The sequence below is a fragment of the Cebus imitator genome, unplaced genomic scaffold (assembly GCF_001604975.1).
Source record: "Cebus imitator isolate Cc_AM_T3 unplaced genomic scaffold, Cebus_imitator-1.0 Scaffold638, whole genome shotgun sequence".
Classification (NCBI taxonomy): domain Eukaryota; kingdom Metazoa; phylum Chordata; class Mammalia; order Primates; family Cebidae; genus Cebus; species Cebus imitator.
Genome location: NW_016107953.1, coordinates 230622 through 250082, shown reverse-complemented (window position 1 = coordinate 250082; position 19461 = coordinate 230622). Strand labels below are relative to the sequence as shown.

At 44.9% G+C, this 19461-nt stretch overlaps 2 protein-coding genes and 1 pseudogene across 2 annotated transcripts in view; 1 reads left to right on the top strand and 2 right to left on the bottom strand.

Annotated features, from left to right (window-relative positions):
• Positions 1-10472, bottom strand: part of GTF3C4 (general transcription factor IIIC subunit 4) — a 21931-nt gene extending 11459 nt beyond the window's left edge. The window contains exons 1-2 of the mRNA XM_017517588.1: positions 9832-10472; positions 1097-2923 (exon numbers count right to left, since the gene is read on the bottom strand). Of these exons, the coding sequence (XP_017373077.1) occupies positions 1097-2923; positions 9832-10200 (2196 nt within the window). The 5' untranslated portion in view covers positions 10201-10472. The remainder of the gene's footprint in view (positions 1-1096; positions 2924-9831) is intronic.
• The window catches only part of DDX31 (DEAD-box helicase 31), a 79399-nt gene continuing 70344 nt past the window's right edge, over positions 10407-19461 (top strand). Inside the window, 3 exon segments of the mRNA XM_017517589.2 lie at positions 10407-10674; positions 10677-10804; positions 10807-10971. Of these exon segments, the coding sequence (XP_017373078.1) occupies positions 10524-10674; positions 10677-10804; positions 10807-10971 (444 nt within the window). The 5' untranslated portion in view covers positions 10407-10523.
• On the bottom strand, positions 13425-16408 carry LOC108295407 (annotated as a pseudogene).

The window sequence follows — 19461 nt, the reverse complement described above, 5'->3', positions numbered from 1 at the left end:
GTGATCCACCCACTTCAACCTCCCAAAGTGCTGGGATTACAAGCGTGAGCTAATGTGCCTGGCCTCAAAAGTTAACTTTTAAAGAAGAAAATGCAGTTACATCAACAGTGCATCTTAATACTCAAGATCACTGCAAACATTCTCTGAGCAATCATTTCAAAAGTGAACGTGTGTGCACAAACATACGCATTCTTTCCGATAAGAAAATGCAAAAAGGATCGCGAATGGCTTGACATTAAAAACAAAGATACTGCCTTTGATTAATATTTTAAATAAGACTTTAGTCAATAAGTATCAATCTTTGAAGTAAAAGGGAGCACAGATATTTGTGGTTTTGAATATTTCAGAATACAGTATATTTCTTGGAACACAAATTCTTCAGGATTTTAGCAGCTGTTAGTGCAAGAAAGATGCTCTGATCGGGAAGTCTGAGTAACACTGACCTACACAAAGGTATCAGTTTCTTTTCTGTAGGAATTCTCAGAACCCTTAGAAGGATAATTGCACTGGGAACCCTGGTGTTCCGTTGAGCAATTTAAAGTCTTTAGAATACATTTTGGATAACACTGTTTAAGACTGTTCTGCTACCAAAATAAAGATTGTGTCTGGTTTTTGTAAAAATGAGACATGAGTAATAATACATTTACTTTATATGCCTTTCTTGACTAAATTTGAAGATATCCTTAAGTCCTATCAAATGGAAAACACATCATTACACCCCTTCCGTATAAAACTTTTGTAAAAGAGGAAGGGCAGGAGCATGGGCACTATATTTCTACTGCCATGATCGCCCATCACTTACTACTCAAGCTAAATGCAGCCACTTTGAGCTAATCCAGTCTGGAAAGCTCATCCTGCAAATTTGGCATATCTGTCAAGCCCAGTGTGAAGAATCAAAATATTCTTTGTATGCTATGAATGCATCCTCTGCATTAATCCACATTTCCTATTTATTCCCCTGCACCTCATGTAAATCAATTACCTAAAAAAGTCTCAAAGCAAAAGTTGAGCTTCAGGAACTCAATTTAGGTCATGTCTTTCTCATGAAGAAAGCAGACTTTCCTCAATTTCAGAGTTTTTGTTAATAAACACCTACCCGTGCTGTTCTGTCATCATACTCTTCATCAGACATTAAAAAGTTACAGAGTCCTCGGGTGGGGATGCTAGTGTTTTCCGTGATCCAGGTGTGCAGATACACCTCTCCTAAGACTCGCTTCATGTGTTCCCTGGTCAAGTGCATCTCCACGGCTTCAATTTTCCCTTGGATTTCCAGGAGTTTCTCTTCCATTGGCTCACGGCCTCCGGCATCTCCAGTCTGAGCGAGTGAGTCATCCGCGGGCTCCTCTCCATCTCCTTCCTTACTCCTCTCCTGCAGGCCTTGCTTCACCACCGGTTTGGAAGAAGTGCCTTCTTCCTGCTGTTCATCCTCAGGATTGCCCATTCCAGGTGAATCTACTAGTAAGATTTTTGAGTCCTCCTGGGTGGGTTTCCATAAGGCTTCTGAAGGGGTTTTCTGCATTGACTGATATAAAATCCTCAGGAGGAAAAGCTTAAAACGCCAAAAGTAGGTGACTCCACTGCTTTCAATCTTTTTTTCCAAGGCTTCTTGTAAAAATTGAGGGATATGTTTATCTTTTAAAATCTTCCAGCGTACGAGGTCTATTAAATCTACCTGCTTAAAAAGGTTTTGAACAGAAGATTCCAGGAGCTGAGCAGCTGCCTCTTCAAAGGTTTTGAGAGTAACAAACTGGACCTGGTAGTTTTTGTTAACAGGGTGGAGGCCGTTGACCATGCCCTCGGTGGTAATGATGGCCAGGTACGCACCACAGGGGCTCACTGCTATCCCATGAGTCCTCACTGAGCCAAACACATCTGAGAGTTTAATCAACTGGTGTTCAAACTTTAACGCAACATCCGTGAAAATGGGAATCAGCTGCCTCACTTTTCCGTCACTCGAGCAAGTATAGACCGTTCCATTCTGTTTGTCTGCAGTCATGGAGACAATAGGCAGTGAGTGGAGGCCCGTCACGTGGGAATTGTGAACATTCAGCCCTGCTTTGGAGATCAGAAGAAGACACCAAAATACGTAGGAGCCTCTTGCAGCTACTACTAGGCTGCAACTACACTTCTGGTAAGGGTGATAAAGTGGCACACATTTGATGCTGTGCACAGGCAACTGGTCCATTTCTTTCCACAAGATAACAGGCTGCCTTAAAGTGAAATAGCCTTTGACTGCTTTGAGATTGACAGGAAGAATTTTTACAGGTCCGAAAGCACTCCCCACAATAAGGCCACTCATCTTTCGATTATTGTGCTCATATTCCCACCAAAACAATACACTGGGAGAGGTGATTCCTGACTCAATCGTATTGCATGAAGAGATGGATTCTTTTCCGACAAATGGCAGCTGAAACTGCCACACGGCGATGTTACCGTTTTCAAAGAGGACGGCCAGGAGCACACTGCCGACGTCCCGGCATTCGTTGTTATGCTTGACCTGCTGAGTGGTACAGATGCCTGACCACTCCATTCTGACTGGGGTCTGCATGCTGTGTCTCCTCTGAAACTCAGCAAAATCCCCGAGATTTCCTTCTGGGGCCTCACTTTTAGAGAGCCTGTAACTGGTCTCATAAAGACGTTCTCCGTAGATCTCAGTCAGGTCAACCAGCTGGACCCACTGCAGTCTGTTGAGATTCGCCTGGATGGTCAGGCGATTGTCCATGGTCAGTGCTGCCAAGAGGCACCTGCCATTAGCATCACAACCCATGGGAGACCAGCTGGTGTACTTGAAGCCTCTCATTGGTGGTAAAGCCTTCCCCTCAGGGTTGAACACCCTATCCAACATGAAAGTCTGACTGACCGTGGGGTCCTTGGAGGCGGCGAATTTCTCCTTGCACTCAGCAACTTCTGTTTTTGAGCCAACCTGAAAATAAGAGATATTAAAAACTATCAGATGAGTACTTACTCAAGGAGACGACATTTTTAAAAATAAAGTCAGAATAAATATCATTATTTATAGCCTGACTCCCATATTCTTCTTAGAATTAATATATGCAAGAGAAATGTACTTGATTCTTAAGATTCAACAGAGCATTTAGATGAGCTAGTCACAAAACAAAAAAGGTGTTACAAATTTATGAAAATATTTATATCTTTGATACAATTTAATATTTAGATTTTTACAGTATCTTTGCAATACAAATGACAGCTTTAAGTCCTTTATCTGAAATTTCATTCACAAATAATGGTGAGAGCCAACTCCAGCTGCTTTGTTTACTGTTTCTATAGAATAATGTTCACTCTAATCAGACTATTCTAGTTGCCATTCCCATCTCAGCTTTCCCTGGCTCCCTTGCCTGGTTCTTCCTCCTATGTAAATCCCATCTCTCCTACCAGATCGAATTCTCTCTTTAAAGCCTTTTGAGGTCATTCAAGCTTTCATTCATCTCTTCCTCCTCCAAGTTTGTAACATGTATCAGACAGTGCCTAGCTGTATGACAGTGAGTTCTTTTTTTTTCAAGATGGAGCCTGGCTTTGTCATCCAGGCTGGGGTGCAGTGGCATGATCTCGGCTCACCGCAACACCTACCTCCAGCGTTCAAGTGATTCTCCTGCCTCAGCCTCCCAAGTAACTGGAATTACAAGCATGCACCACCACACCCAGCTAATTACCTCAAGTGATCCACCTGGCTTGGCCTCCCAAAGTGTTGGGATTACAGGTGTGAGCCACCGTGCCCAGCTGTGAGCTCTTTAAAAAGATTTTAAAGGGACACTGAAGACGGAGGAAGAGAGAAATGACCAAGAGAAAGTGGTTCAGCATCACAAAAAGGAAGGCTAAAGAAAAAAAAAAAAAAAAAAAAAAAAAGAGCAGAGACTAGCCAAAAGATGTTTTGTTACGTCAGAAGCAGGAAGAAGAAAGGACTTGATCCACTGTCTTTAGAGAAATGAACAAAAGAAAAATAATCCTACAATTCTTCTTTAATGTCAATCTCCTTTTTCAAAGAAGCTGATCTTTAAACTGGAAAGAGTAGAACGCGAATAAAAGGAAATTCCAGGCCTAAGACATACACGCATATAATAAAAGTCACTTTAACTGAGTTTAAGTTTTCAAGCCTAGAGGAATTACCCTCTATGACACAAAAGCATTTGGAAGATGTTAAATCAGAACCACTGACTACATCCTAGATGAAGTATGGACAACTGGGGCTATGTTAGAAAATCAGAGTGCAACAAATAATTTAAAACTATCCCTCAAGGCTCACGCCCGTAATCCCAGCTGTTTGGCAGGTAGAGGTGGGTGGATGACTGGAGACCAGGAGTTTGAGACCAGCCTGGGCAACATAGTGAGGTCCCATCTCTACTAAAAATACAAAAATCAGTCCGGCATGGTGGCAGGCACCTGCAACTCCAGCTACTCGGGAGGCTGAGGCAGGAGAATTGCTTGAACCCGGGAGGCAGAGGTTGCAGTGAGCTGAGATTAGGCCACTGCACTCCAGTCTGGGTGATGAAGTCAGGCTCTATCCATAAATAAATAAACCACCCAAATAGTAAATAAATAACAAAAACTAGGGACCATTAAGCCTAACAGAAATAAAATTCCTCAATGTATTAACAAATGAATAGTCTGTGCAGACAGGAGTGATGATTAGAAACTAGCAAAGGATAACTGGAATAATCTATTCTTATTCTGTCTTCTAAAATTGCTAGATGACATAATAAGCAAATAAAATGAAATGTTAACAGAAAATTCTCCACAACATAAATTAGAGAACTTTTCCTACGGTGTATTTCACAGTACACTACTCCCTTAAACTGTCCCTTGAAAAATAGTTCTACGGCCAAACAAGCTTTGGAAATACCATATATTACACATCATTCTCCCTTGAAAAGTGACACGAGGACACTAAACGCTTTGGCCAGGGAACTACTATAGAGACCTACTGAGCCACAGGAAGCCAAACTTTTTTTCCTTTTTAAACAACAGAACCTTTGGTGGGGGCAGTTATTACCCTTTAATGACGTTTTAGGCAGTATATCTTGATTGTAGGAAGGCATTTTAAGGTAGTCTCTTGGATACACTATGAAACTTGCTGGAGAATCAGACTGAAAACTCCAATTAAACGAGGTGTAGGTGGCTGGCTTGGAAATGAAGTAATGCTAATCAGAGCCCAGTGCTTTCTAAAGGTAGATAAAATTTGTAAGATAACATAATGAAGTGCAGCATAATAACTGAAAATCTGTGCTATGATGCCAGACTCCCTGGGTTCAAATGTTGGCTCTACTACATACCAGCTCTGTGACTGTGAGCAAATTGCTTAAACCTTCTGACCTTAATTTCCTCATTTATAAATGAGATTAATATACATCCCATAAAGTTAGGAAGGTTAAGTAAGTCAATATATTAAAGCATAAGTGCTGAATAAAGTTAGCTATGATAATTATTAATAAACTCTGAGGATGAAGTTAAAAAAATTTTTTTGAGAGTCTCTCTGTCACTCAGGCTGGAGTGCAGTTGGTGTGACTACAGCTCACTGCAGCCTCCACCTCCTGGGGTCAAGCGACCCTTTCATCACCTCCTGAGTAGTTGGGACCACAGGTCCACACCACCAAGCCTGTCTAATTTTTAAGTTTTTTGTAGTGATGGGGTCTCCCTCTGTTGCCCATGCTGGTCTTTAACTCCTGGGCTCAAGTGATCCTCCTGTCTTGGACTTCCAAAGTGCTGGGACTACAGGTGTGAGCCACAACACTCAGTCTTAATAAGATTTTTAATGCTAATAAAAGTATGCAAAAACGCAAGGTAGACATAAAGTTGTCTAACAAATGGAGGATAGATATAATAAAATCGTTCATCAAATCCTTCAGTACTGTGAACTAAGCAATACTCCTTAGAATAGGTTAAATTTGCTACCAATAAAAGCTACTGTAGAAGTAAACTCACAGGATTGGTAACCCAAAGCAGCGGCACAGGATGAAATAAAGGAAGCTCGATCAACCCATGGTACTACTCATTGTAGGAAGAATTCCTGACAGGATGGACAGCAGCACAGATCTTGACAGATAGGAAAAAGCCTTAGGGTTTTGTGCAGCAATTTCTGACATATTAGTTTCAATTAGACTACTGCACCTCCTTCCAACTCTCCCTATCACAAAACTGTTAGCAAATCAAATATTCAGATGCCCAAGGAGTATACTTACAGTCCAGCTCCCAGGGGCCTGCCCACAGCCAATCATTTAATTGTAAACCATCCAGTTTCCAGTTGACCACTAATACTATTAGGTTGGTGCAAAAGTAATTGCAGTTTTCACCATTACTTTTTAATACTAACCGCTAAGCACTTTGTATGCACCTGACAAAAATTCACTTGAATCTTTTAGTAAGCCTCTTTTTTTTATTTTTGAGCCGAAGTTTCACTCTTGTTGCCCAGGCTGGAATGCAATGGCACGATCTCTGCTCACCGCAATCTCCGCCTCCCAGAGAATTAAGCAATTCTCCTGCCTTCACCTCCTGAGTAGCTGGGGTTACGGGCATGTACCACCACTCCCAGTTAATTTTGTACATTTAATAGAGACGGGGTTTCTCCATGTTGGTCAGGCTGGTCTCGAACTCCCGAACTTGGGTGATCCACCTGCCTCGGTCTCCCAAAGTGCTGGGATTACAGGTGTGAGCTGCCGCGCCAGGCCCTAGACAGTAAGATTCTTGAGGACAGGTAATAGAATCCAAAGACAGGCAACAGTTATTACTGTAACAGATAAAGTTAATACTTTCTAAGGCTCCTAACAATTGATACACAATACAATTAGGTACATAAATATTATCAGAATTTGGAATCATACACAAATGATGGTTGTATGGTTCATCATCACAAACTACTAAATTAACAGTCCAATGGGAAAAACAATTTTGATATTCTGAAATCACTATTTCATTGCTTTTCAGTTTATACTGTTCACCTTTACAATCATACAATCTTATAAAACTGCTGTTGAGCCGGGCGCAGTGGCTCAAACCTGTAATCCCAGCACTTTGGGAGGCCGAGGTGGGTGGATCACGAGGTCAAGAGATCGAGACCATCCTGGTCAACATGGTGAAACCCCGTCTCTACTAAAAATACAAAAAAAAAATCAGCTGGGCATGGTGGCGCATCCCTGTAATCCCAGCTACTCAGGAGGCTGAGGCAGGAGAATTGCCTGAACCCAGGAGGCGGAGGTTGCGGTGAGCCGAGATCGCGCCATTGCACTCCAGCCTGGGCAACAAGAGCAAAACTCCGTCTCAAAAAAAAAAAACAAAAACAAAACAAAACAAAAAAACTGCTGTTAATGTCTAAACTATTATATAGCTGCAGATTTTCCTGCAAATTCATAATCTAAATAACAGAATCATAGAGCAAAGGCTTCAAAGGTGTTTAGTACCTAGCTTTCTAGCAATGCTGCATTAAAACTGATCTGCACCGCAGACTGTCCACCATTTAGGTCAGCAGGAATGCATGCTGCACAGCACCGAAAAGATTGAAATCCACAGACTGTCAATGGATAGAGTCATCAAAGTGCTGATACAGATTTCTTTACGTTCCTACCATCATACCAGAGTTTTATTCCACAGAGGACTCTTGTAGAACTGCAGGAACAACTCAGCAGTCATTCACTTGGCAATCAAAGTCTAACAAGACGGCTAAATGACTGATGGTTTATGTGATGTACACATAAAAAAAAAAAAAAAAACACCATAGTACAGAAGGGGAAAGTGTCACTAATTAATTTCCTGGAAGTCATTTGTCAACTATAAGAGGGCTATATAAGGATTTCCTGTTACTAGATGTTGTGGTAAATGTCAAGTGAGGAAAAATGACAGTCAAAATTTTATCAGAATACTAGGGATATCTTCCTGTCCACAACCACAACATTAATTCAGACTCCTACTCCTTCATGCCTGTATAACTGCATAATATTTTCACCTTGAGCATTTACAGTGTGCCAAGAACTGTGCCCAGTGATTGTGTATATTTAATCTTCTAAAAAGCCTGAACAAGGTTTCATCATCTCCCTTTTATAAATAGGGCTATCTTGTGCCAAAGCCCAATCGCTTAACTTCTATTTTACACTGATCCAGTCAATTATCTTCGTGCCTCTTTTCAGCCAGATTCATGTTCCTGAACTGTAACAGGTCACTATATGCTAATGAAAACCATAACAGCATCTTAAGGGCTTCCTAGATTGAAGTCAACTCCCTCATACCGGCCTTCCAAGTTCATAAACCAGCCTCATGTTACTTTCTGACTCTCTAGAAGAGCTACTTGAGTTCATGTACTGATCTGTTATTACACAAACAATACAGTAGTAAATTATGTTCATGACTTTACGTATGCACATGGGATGAATGCCCTTTCCTCCCTTCCTCTTACAAGCCAAACACAACCTCTTTAGGACTGCTCCAGATTCACCACCAGATGACCTGCCCCATAAAAGTTCCTCCCCTCACCATTCCCTCCTTTCTTTACATTCTCTCTGCTAAAGTATTCGATCTCTACCATGCTGACACACATACTTTCCGAGTTGATGTGCGTATGAACATCCTTGGAAACAGTTAAGTTCCTTTTCAGCAGAAGAGACACCTTTTGCATCACCTTTCTTCTGCCTACCTCCTTGTATGTTTCTCAATTTCATAGAGTTGCATCTATCTGATATGTTTACACTTGAACAAATGTGGTCTTATCTCCTTCAAAAACATCTTAGACGAAGTTTAGTCATACAAGCTAACACTCTGACAACATCAACCTGTTTTAAACTTGAATTAAGTATGCTAAAAAGTGATAAGGGTTATCTGCACCCTACCTATGCTAATGACTCATGTTTTAAATGGCTGTCCTGAATAAGAGTTACAAACACATAAACATGTTCTCTGTATATGGACACAAATCTTTTCAGTGCTTATCACTACCCGACAGTACCTTATCATTTGTTTTTGACGTGCCAACGAATGTAAACTTCATGAGGGCAGCGGCTCTGTTTTGTACACTGCTTTATTTCCAGAACATGGGGCAGCACCAAGCAAAGTAGTAGTCAAATATCTAATGACTGTATGTAAACGTTGACAGATTACATATAAGCGTACACCTCTATCAACGATATATGGAAAAGTTTTTACACCTCTAAGCAACTAAACGAACGCTAAAAGGAACTATAAGGAACGCTATGGCTTACTACTTGACCTTGCGCTTGAAGTTTAAGAAACGCAGTTGTTTCGAGTCTTTATTTTCATTCCACATCGCAAAGATGTTTAGCTAGTAAAGAAAGACTAGAGTACAAACCCCGAGATCCAGTATTTACCCGTTTGCCCAAGGTGAGAGACGAGGACCATTCATAATAAAGTCACAGAAACAGTTAAGACAATGAATAGGACCAGTTTTTCTTCTCTGAAGCATAAGAGGCGCGAGAGGAGGGCACACACAGTAAACAAAGCCAGGCAAGAACCTCAGAAAGTCGGCCCCAGACAATAGGAGCGACGACCGAGGCAGGTCCCGCGTTGGATCTACAGGAGGTGGAGCCTCAGAAAGCACCACGGAGTAACCCACTCCTTGTGCGGGCGAAGGAGGTTGGCGGGACCCAACTCCGGGAAGCCCCCTGGGTGTGTACCTGTGTTTGGGGCGGCGGGTGACCTGGGGAAACGGTGCAGGCAGCTGCAGAGCTTTCCTTTTTTCTTCTTTAAAGCTGTGGCAACCCTAGCTTAATCCCCAGCGCTGGATGCGAAAATGGAAATCCCCGGACCGAATGCGGAACGGGATTCCCCTGGGACAGATGACGCGGCGGCGACAGGGGCTGGCGGGGGATGACTTACTTTGAGGAGACAGCTATTGAGAGGGGCAGGCACCGAGGTGCGGTGGATAACCAGGTCCTGGCCCGGGTTGTGCACGTCGCAGATGAGCTCCAGCACCGCGATGCTGCGGGCCGTGGACACTGACACGCGGTGGTCCTCGGACCAAGCCAGCGGTTCCAGACCGCTCACCGCATACTGCAGCTTCACGGCCGGCTCCCGCCGGGTCACCATGAGGCGGAATGCAGCGCTGGGCCCCGGGGCCGCGTCCGCTGCCGGCTCCTTCCCGCCCGCCTCGCTGCCCGCCTCGCCGCCCCCCTCTCCCTCCTCCTCTTCGGGCGGCGCAGGCCCATCATCCGCGGGCCCCACTAGGGTCTGGTCCGCCGTGTCCATCTTCTCTCAGGTGCAGAGATCGGACGCCCAGGCGCTCCAAGCCCGCGTAGCCGTCACGCGGCCACCTCCCGCACCAACGCCACCACCCCCACCCCCAGCGCCCTCCGCGGCGGTTTTCTACCCTCAGGCCCGGAGCGCCGCCGAGCCAAGAAGGACCCCACCGTTGCCAGGCAACGCGGCCCTGCCAGGTGTCCGAGGAGCTGCCTGTCCAGAAAACGGCCGCGAGCCGGGAGCCCCGAGCATCCCCTTTCCCTTGCCCAGGGATTGAGCTCGAGCCTCAGTCCACACAACGAGTTAGGCTTTGGTTCCTGAGTGCTAAGGAAATGCATGCGGCGGCAAAGGGGGACTTCTTCGGTGAGATGGCGCCGGGCCTCGTTTCTCAGAGACATTCAGAGAACTTCCCTAGCATGAACTCTTGACCGAATGTAATTTTGCTGGGCCGCGAGGTACGCAGAGCGGGGTTACCACCGGCGGGGACCGGGGCCCCCGGCTCGCCGCTATCCGCCCGGTGCCGCCGTCTCTGTCTCCCCTCGGGGTGGGTCGGTACAATTGGAGCCGTTCCGGACCCGGAAGAGGCTGCAGCGCAGGACTCGGCGGGGCAGCCGCGCGGGGTCCTCGCGCGTCCCACGTGGGGTCCTGGCCCCAGCCGTCTGCACACCCGGCTGGCCGCTGTACCAAGCGTACCCCACGCAGGCCATGGCAGCCGCCGACGGTTCGCTCTTGGACAACCCCAGGACGTTCTCCAGACGCCTCCCAGCGCAGGCGAGTCGGGTGAGTTTTGACCCGGCTTCCGCTCCGTCCCCACCCGAGGCCCGGCTCTTGGCGCGCCGGGAGCTGCAGCTGTGATTCGGGGTCGGCTTTCGAGTCCTTTACGGAGTTAAGTGGGAGAAAGTCAGACTCTCGGCAGCTTCGGAAGGAGTTGCGCCGAAACACGTGTCTCTGACAGGAACATCACCCGCTGGGATGCGCCTGGAATGAGGGAGTGGAGCGGTGTGGAGGGGCGGGGAGCTGCGTCCTGCGCCTAGAAAAGTATAGGAAGGAATTGGAGACTGTTTCCCGTGGAAGGTAGGACTTGACGCTCTGGCGCGAGTCCCAGGCTGAGGCTTAACTTCTGTAAGTCAGTTTCCTCGACTGAGTGCGGACTGACCCCTGATTTTTTTTTTTTTTTTTTAAATCTTGCCCAAATTCCCAAGGGGTATGGAGAGTCATGCCCTACAAACCATAATTTCTCATCAGATTGGTTTCATTTAACTCTATATATCGTGACTTATTTTGCAACCTGACTCTGGCCTAACGTTATATGACAAAGAGGAAAGTCAAAATATTTTACCCCAAAACATGTTTCTTTGCCGTATTTTGAAATGGCCCAGCAAAGCTGTTCTTTGTGGGAGAAAACTTTACATCTGTAAAGAATCTCTATTAACATAGCGAGATCTTTTTCTTCCAGGCCCTCCTAATCCTAAAGAGATTAGGAGTCTACCACCTTTCAAAGATCTGAAAAGGAAACATTTATCCTCTGTTGTCTCTAAGGGCAGCCACTGAGGACTTCAAAAGAACCTTGGTCCCCACAATCTTTTATCTTAACCTGAGCATTTTCTTTCTATCTATGCTAGGTCTTTAGGCAAACTCAACCTTAAGTGGCAACTAGAAAATGTTTTAATTTACCCATAGCCTGGAACCTCCCCTCCCCCCACACTTTGGGTTGTCCCACCTTGCTGGACCAAACCAACGTATTTCTTGAATGTATTTGATTGATGTTTCATGCCTCTCTAAAATGAATAAAACCAAGCCGCACCCTGAATACCTTGGGCACATGTTCTTAGGATCTCCAGAGGGCTGTATAATGGGCCATGGCTGCTTATACTTGGCTCAGAATAAATATCTTCAAATATTTTACAGAGTTTTAAACTCTTTTCACCGCCATGAGGAAGGTTCATTTGTTTCAAGAATGAGGACTGACAGGAGTTTCTTTGAAGAGCTTTCAAAGATGGGACAGATTTTCATCCACGTGCAATGGAGGGGGAAAGGAAAATACATTTCACTGATAGAATCCCATAGCTAGAAAGGGGAAAGATGCCCTAAAATTAACTTAGGCAAGAACTGAAAACTTTCAAGAACTGAGAACTAAGTTTCTAGGATGATTTGTCTCCTAGAAAAGAGGACTACAGGATAGAAAAGGTCATGTAAAATCATAAAGTGATCATCATGCTTTAGGATTGAGATGCTTGGCAGTAACGAGTCCAGCCAGCCAATGGTGTAGCTGCATCTAGGAGGATGGAGGAGAAGGATAGAGAAGCCATTGGGAGCATGGGATTTGGAATAGGATAGACCTTGGATTCGATACTACCCTTGTTGCACACTAGTTCTGTGACCCTGGGGGAAGTTACTTAATCTTTCTGATTCTCACTTTTCCTAGTTATAAAAAGAGGACAATCATTTCTACTTCATATAAGGTAATTATAAAGATTCAATGAGATAATGTACATAAAGACTATACTTTGGCCCACAGGGACATTATATAAATGCCAACAACACAAAGTAGTGTTAGCTCCATTTTGGATAATAGATTGCTATGTCAGGAGGTCAGTGGGGTGCTTGTGTCATGTGCAGAGCCTAGTAACTAACACATAAGGAGCATGGAGTAAATACATGTAGGGTACCTAGTTTTATGATTATCAAAAGGGGATTAATTAATGAGGTGATGCAGTGGCCTTGTCTGTATCCACATTTTCATTGATGTCATGAATGAGAATGATAGATATGCTGATTAGACTTGCCAGCAGCCTGAGCTTGGAATGGATAGCTAATATACTGGATTTAGAAAGACTGACATCTTAAATTTTGCTATATCTAACATTATGCAGAAATTGTCTCTCCAAAAATACTTTCTGGACCGGGTGCGGTGGCTCACGCCCATAATTCCAGAACTTTGGGAGGCTGAGGCAGGCAGATCACCTGAGGTCAGGAGTTCAAGGCCAGCCTGGCCAACATGGTGAAACCCCATCTCTACTAAAAATACGAAAACAAACAAACAAAAAACTAGCTGGGCATGGTGGTAGGCGCCTGTAATCCCGACTACTCAGGAGGCTGAGGCATGAGAATCACTTGAACCCAGGAGCCAGGGGAGGTTTCAGTGAACTGATATCACAGCACTCCAGCCTAGGCAACATAGTCAGACTCTGTCTCAAAGAAACAAAACCAAAAAAATTTTCTGACTTTTTTTTTTCATGCTGAACAATCTTTAGTTCAAATATAAAAGTTCAATACAATCCATTTATAGGGCTCGAGATTTGTTGATCTTTTAAAAACAAGAAATGGGGAAATGCAACAAAATGATCTTTCCACTTTCCAAAAGCTTTCAAGGATAAAAAGCATAGCTCATAGGGCCATAAAAGATCTGTTTAATCAAACCCACTTTCACCCGCTACCAATCGTCTTACTCCTATTCCACAATCCTAATACACATTCCTGAATGAAGATTTACAGTTCAGCTTTGCTACGTGACCATTTAAAAAATACCTAGCACCAGCATGCTTCCTATAATGGCAAGCAAATCATGACACTCCTTCAATATGCAATTCTTCTTTTTAAAACAAAGGGGGCAGTTATTTGTAGAAAGTAATGCTTAGCCTCCAGATACATTTCCCAGAAATGGCATATGCCATTCAAAGGCCTAGACACTCTATGCTTTCAATGTAGAATAGTAGCCTAATGTGCATAGAAGCATGAATGGCAAAGTTGAAGATCAATATTATAACTATTTTTTATTTATCTGAAGCACAGTAAAAGAAAAAAATTGGTACACTTTGGAAATTCAGTGGCCCAGGGTACACTGTCATAACTTGAGGGACATTATAAAGTTTTTAAAGAAAGAGGAAATAAGAAGGAAAAATAATTCTGTTTCAAACACTGCGTTGCATAATTTTACCTGCCGGAACAGACCATTTACAAGTATTAGATCAATAAACTGCTAACATCCATAAAAAAGTAGCTTTCTTACTAAAATGCAAGAATTTAAAGATTGGTGTCTAAACAAAGGACAAAAACTGGAATGAAAGTGTAGGTATCACATCTAAAATTGGGGTTTTTTGTTTGGGCCTTGGTACTCCTCTCTGTGTCATATCCTGCTGGAGTTCCAGGCCCATTCCTCTAAGACCCTGTCTACCTACAGGCCCCACACCTCCCTGCCCAAGGCGCTCAGTACACATGTCACTTCCCATCCTGGAACCACTCATGGTTGCTGGTGGAACTCCGGGATTAGCCTCAGAACCTATGCGGCCACCACCACCTAGAGGTGGAGCTTTCTGGCCTCCCGAACCATAGCCTCCCGTGTTCGTTGCTCCTCCGCCATCCGTTCTCATGTCTCTTTGATCCGTGTAGCCCATTCGGCTGTCACTTTCCTCTCTTTGGCGCCTCATTTGTTCTTCCATCTCACGTTGACAAATCATCATCTCTTCCTCGCTTCTACATCATTCCTCCTCTTGCCTCAATTGCATTTCTTAACATTTCTGCATTTCTTGGTTGTGAAGTTCTTCCACGCGTCTTAATTCCTCCTGTTGTCTCTTCAGATCGTGGTGCAAAGGATTTGCATGATGTTCATGGTAGGCATCTTCCATTTCATTTTCCAATTTGTCTTTTGCATCCTTCCTGTTTTTTCCAACTTGTTCCCTTTGCTGTTTTTCCATTTCATGACCAAACGCTTCCATCGCTGAGAATATTCATACTCAAATGTGCCACACTGGGCAAAATGAGGAGGGGTTTCTCTCTCCTTTGGGTACATTGGATTATTCTGAGCAATTTTTTCAGGAAGACCATCTTTAACATCTCGTTGTTCAAGTGGTTCCACAATGACTGGGCAAGGAGTTGTCAGCAGGAAAACACTGCATTGTTCAAATGCCTTTCTTGCTGCTGGTTTAGAAGCAAATTCAATACAGTAATGCCTGTCCTGGTAGATCTTCCACGATCATCCCCTGTTATAACAAATGGGATCAAAGTGGCTAATGGCTTCTTCCAGCAGTTCATTGGAAACATGAGGTGAAAGATTAGGAATAAACAGGGCAACAGGGTGTGGGGCCAAGCGAACTGGAAGCTGTCTACCCCTCATGGGTGTATCATCGAGTTCAGCTTTGGCAATTTCAGCCAGAGCTCTAGATTTAAGCTTAATAAATCCAAATCCTTTGCCTTTGTTGATAAAAACTTCTCCTGGCGCTCCATATTTAGCAAATAGTCTTTTGAATTCATCCTCTTTGATACAGATTTTCACAGGTAGATTCCCAAAAAACAACCCACATCGCTGTAAGTTTTCTCTCCAGGCCCCCTCAAGAGAGACAAGTTGGCTTTAAACCCTTCCGAGTGCGGCCGTGGGCCGGGCCCCTGTGGTGCTGCTGGTGGTAGGGTGGGTGGTGCTGGCGCCCCCGCTGCGGGGCTCCCCGCTGCTCGATGCGGTGGCTTGTGGTGGCTGCCAGGAGTGCTTAGGCCTGGGCCCTGCGCAGGCCCAAGGGCGGAGGCGTGGTAGGGACCCTGCTGCTTGGAGGGGGTGGGTGGCGGTGCCCCCGGGGGAAGGGGGCCTGAGGTGGCTGCAGGCAGCGGGGTCTGGGTGGGAGTCGGGCCTGGCCCTTGCTCGGACCCCGGCGGGGCCCCCCAGGTTGTCTGAGTGGCGGGCGGCGCGCTGCCCTCTCAGGGAGGGGGCTGGGTCCCTGAGTAGCGGTGGACTTGGAAGAGTCCTGCGGCGGCGGCTGTGGCCGTGGCTGTGGCCGCTGTTGGCGTGGAGGCGGGGGCGGCCTCGGAGACCCAGGGGGCTGCGTTCTGATTGAGGCCCGTGCCGGGCGGTGGGGAACGGAAGTCGCGGAGGCCGCCGCCTCCTCCACCGCCGCCGCCGGGACTCCGGAACCCGGAACCGATCCCAAGACAGGCTTGTGGTCAAGGGGAGGTCGAGGCAGAAGCGAAGAAGACGCTCGGGAAGCATGGAGGCCACCTTGCTTCTCCCAAAATGACGCACGGCACAGGCCAACTTTCTGTTTATTAATACAAATTTATTTTAGAAAATTTGGAAAAAACATTTTTTAAAACCCACCCGTAACTGCCATACTCAGAGACAATGCTGGTTGCCATTTGGTGTATGTCCTTCTAGAGAACAACTCAAAACAGAAATCAGACTCCATGTGATGATTTCTACAGCAGAGAGGCTACGGTTAGTAAAAGGCGCCATGGTATTGTCGTGAGGACGCTGGAATAGAATGACAGTGCCGGGGGAAAGAGAGCCTGCTTCCTTCAGTGATTCTGGGGCAAATTTCCTCACATCTCTGCCTCCGTGTTCTCATCTTAAAATGAGATGACAGCAGTACCTGTGTTGATAATGAGAGAATGCATGTGAGTACTTAGCATAGTCCTTGGCGTGCAGTAACTGCTCGGTATGTTTATGAATATGGAAGGCCTGGCGTCTTAGACTCAGGGCCAGGTGGGCCCTAGAGGTCATCTGCCAAAATCGCCTCATTTTACAGGTGTGGGAACAGAGACCCAGGCGGAAGTGACTTGCTTCATGTTGCACTGCTAATTTTCAGTAGATCCAGATACGTCCTTGCTCCCTCTCTGCTCAGATGCCACCTCAGGAAGCATTCATTCTTGGTTTTCTTGCCTCCCGCTCCTTTGCCGCAGTCCATGTGACTCTAGTTTTTCTCGCTGCTCCCGGAGCCTCTTGTACGCACCTCTTCTGTAGCACCAACGTAGAGGTTGGATTTATGCCTTTATGCTTTTGTCTCCTCTGCTAGTGTGTGACTTTCTCAAGGGCTTGGCTAATGTTTCTACTTTGTATCTTCAGAACCAAGCTTCTTGACAACTGCTGAATGAATGTTTTGTGGATGCTGGGAATAGTTGAATTGTATCCAGCTGGTGGGAACGGTTAATTCCATGTGTGTTACTCATTCACCTTACAAGTATTTGTCCAGTGCTTACTCTGCCACACATGGGCCTGTACAGGGGATACGGTGCTATGTAGGACAGACTTGTCCCTTTCTTGTGGCGTTTATAATCTAATGGGAAAGACAGACACGGAGCAGTGAGCTCCATGCTATGCTTATTATTTTGCCAAATGCCATGGAGAAGAAAGACTAAGGGCGCTAGGAGAGCCAAGAACAGGGCATCTTGGCTTGACTGGGTGAAGGGAGGTCAGGAAAGGCTCTTCTGAGGAAGGAGTTGGTGAGCCTCCATCTGAAGGATGAGACAGGGTGGCAGCCAGGGGGCAGAGTGGAGTCCTGGGTGTGGGAGTAGCATGTGCAAAGGAAGTAGAAGGAACAGCAACATTCTAGTGATTTCAGGGGGACTAGAGTGGCAGAGAGCAGAGCTGAAGCTGGTGAGATGTGCAGTGGTCAGATTCTAGAGGGCTTTGTAGATCATATTACAGACTTTTAAAAAAAATGTTTGAGTCAGGGTCTTACTTGTCGCCTAGGCTGGAGAGCAGTGGCATCACGGCGTCATCATGGCTCAGTACAACCTTGACCTTCTGGGCTCAGGTGGTTCCTCCCAAGTTAGCCTCTCAAGTAGCTGGGACTACAGATATGCACCGCCATGCCCAGCTAATTTTTGTATTTTTTTGTCGAGACTGAGTTTCACTATGTTGCCCGAGCTGGTTTTGAACTCCTGGCCTCAAGCAGTCAGCTCACCTCAGCCTCACAAAGTGCTGGGATTACAGGCATGAGCAATGGCACCTGACAGTATTACATATTTTTTATTTTAGCCTAAGAGCAATGGAAAACCTAATGTATTTTAAATCTGAGTACTTGTTTTTAAAGAAATGTTGACATAGGAATAAAGGGTGACCAAGATGTTAAGGGATCTAAACTTTGTGTCCTATTTGAAATATTGTGTCCAAAGAAGAAAGAAAAGAGAGTTATGTGATATAAGAAGAAATGTTAGGTGTAAGAGGAGGTAAGCTTGTTCGGTATTGCTGCAGAAAGTATACCTCAGACTTAGGTTTGAAGGATGCGGATCTTGCGTAAATGTCAGAAATAGCTTCCTAATTCCTAGAATTGGTCATGAACAGAATGGGCTACCTCATGGAATGCTGGAGGTGTGCAGGGAGAGGCTGCAAGTCCACCTGCCCGGGACCTGTCATAGGAATTGCATGCATGGTGGGAGTGGCCTTTGGGAATTTTTGTGCTCCAGGGAGTCTGTAAATCAGGTGAAGTCTGCATGTTTCACACTGTCTTGCGAATGGTTCAACAAACCTGAAACTTGATGTCATCTCTTTCTGTAATCTGAAAATTCATAAACTTGGGACTTTGTAAAAATAAATTTGTAAGATGGAATATGTCAGTTTTTACTTCATTAATATTAAATGTTTGAAGTTGTATTTAATTACTTAGGTAAAGGAATCCTTATGGAACAAAGAACTGTTGTTATTGGTGGCTTAGTCTGAAGCCGAGGGTCATGGCTAAGGAAAGCCGACATGTAAAACTAAGTCATTATTTCAAGCAAAGAGGAAAATAACATATTCTGAGAGAACCCAAAACTCCAGGATAACAAGCACTGGCCACTCAAGGGATGCTTTTATATTCATTTGTAAATCAGAAAAGAAGGCCAAAGAAAATAGAGGATTTGGATGTTTTTTCTCCTAGGGGAAGTTTGGACATCATGCATTTAACCACATTCACATAATGGAAATAAGAAGCAACAGGCCAGAGATTCCTAGTGCTGTGTAGCCTGTAATCGGCAATCAGGCAGGGGCTCAGAGACTTGAAAGGCAAGGAAGGTAGGAAGTAATTGTGATAGAGGTGATGGATGGAGCAGCATTCTCATTTGGAGTGGGAACAGGGAGTAGGAATTTTCTCCAGACCATCTGAATCTGGAGGAGCAGCTTGAGAGGAGAGAATGACAGATCCAAGCACTGGGGTAGAATGGGAATGAAGGTTTCCGCTTTGTGGGCACCGGCCGGGAGGCGCATTCCACTTGTCCTCTCCTGCGCGGTCTCTAGTGTGCTTTGTTGGTGGAGAGAAGAGATTTTCCCCCACCCTGCTTTTCTCCTTGGGTAAATGGATTCCTACGAATATGGATTGACATACCCTTCACAAGGTACATTCTTGCTTCCCTTAAAACAGACTCCGTTAGTTAACATTCAACTGGAAAAATGTTTCTTCTTGATCCTTACCCTCATTTTGATTGATTTGACAGTGAAGATAGATGATGAGGTCTGGTAGATGTGTGAGCTGAGATTTTTTTTCTTTTTTCTTCTCTTTTTTTTTTTTTTTTTTTTTTTTTTTTTTTTTT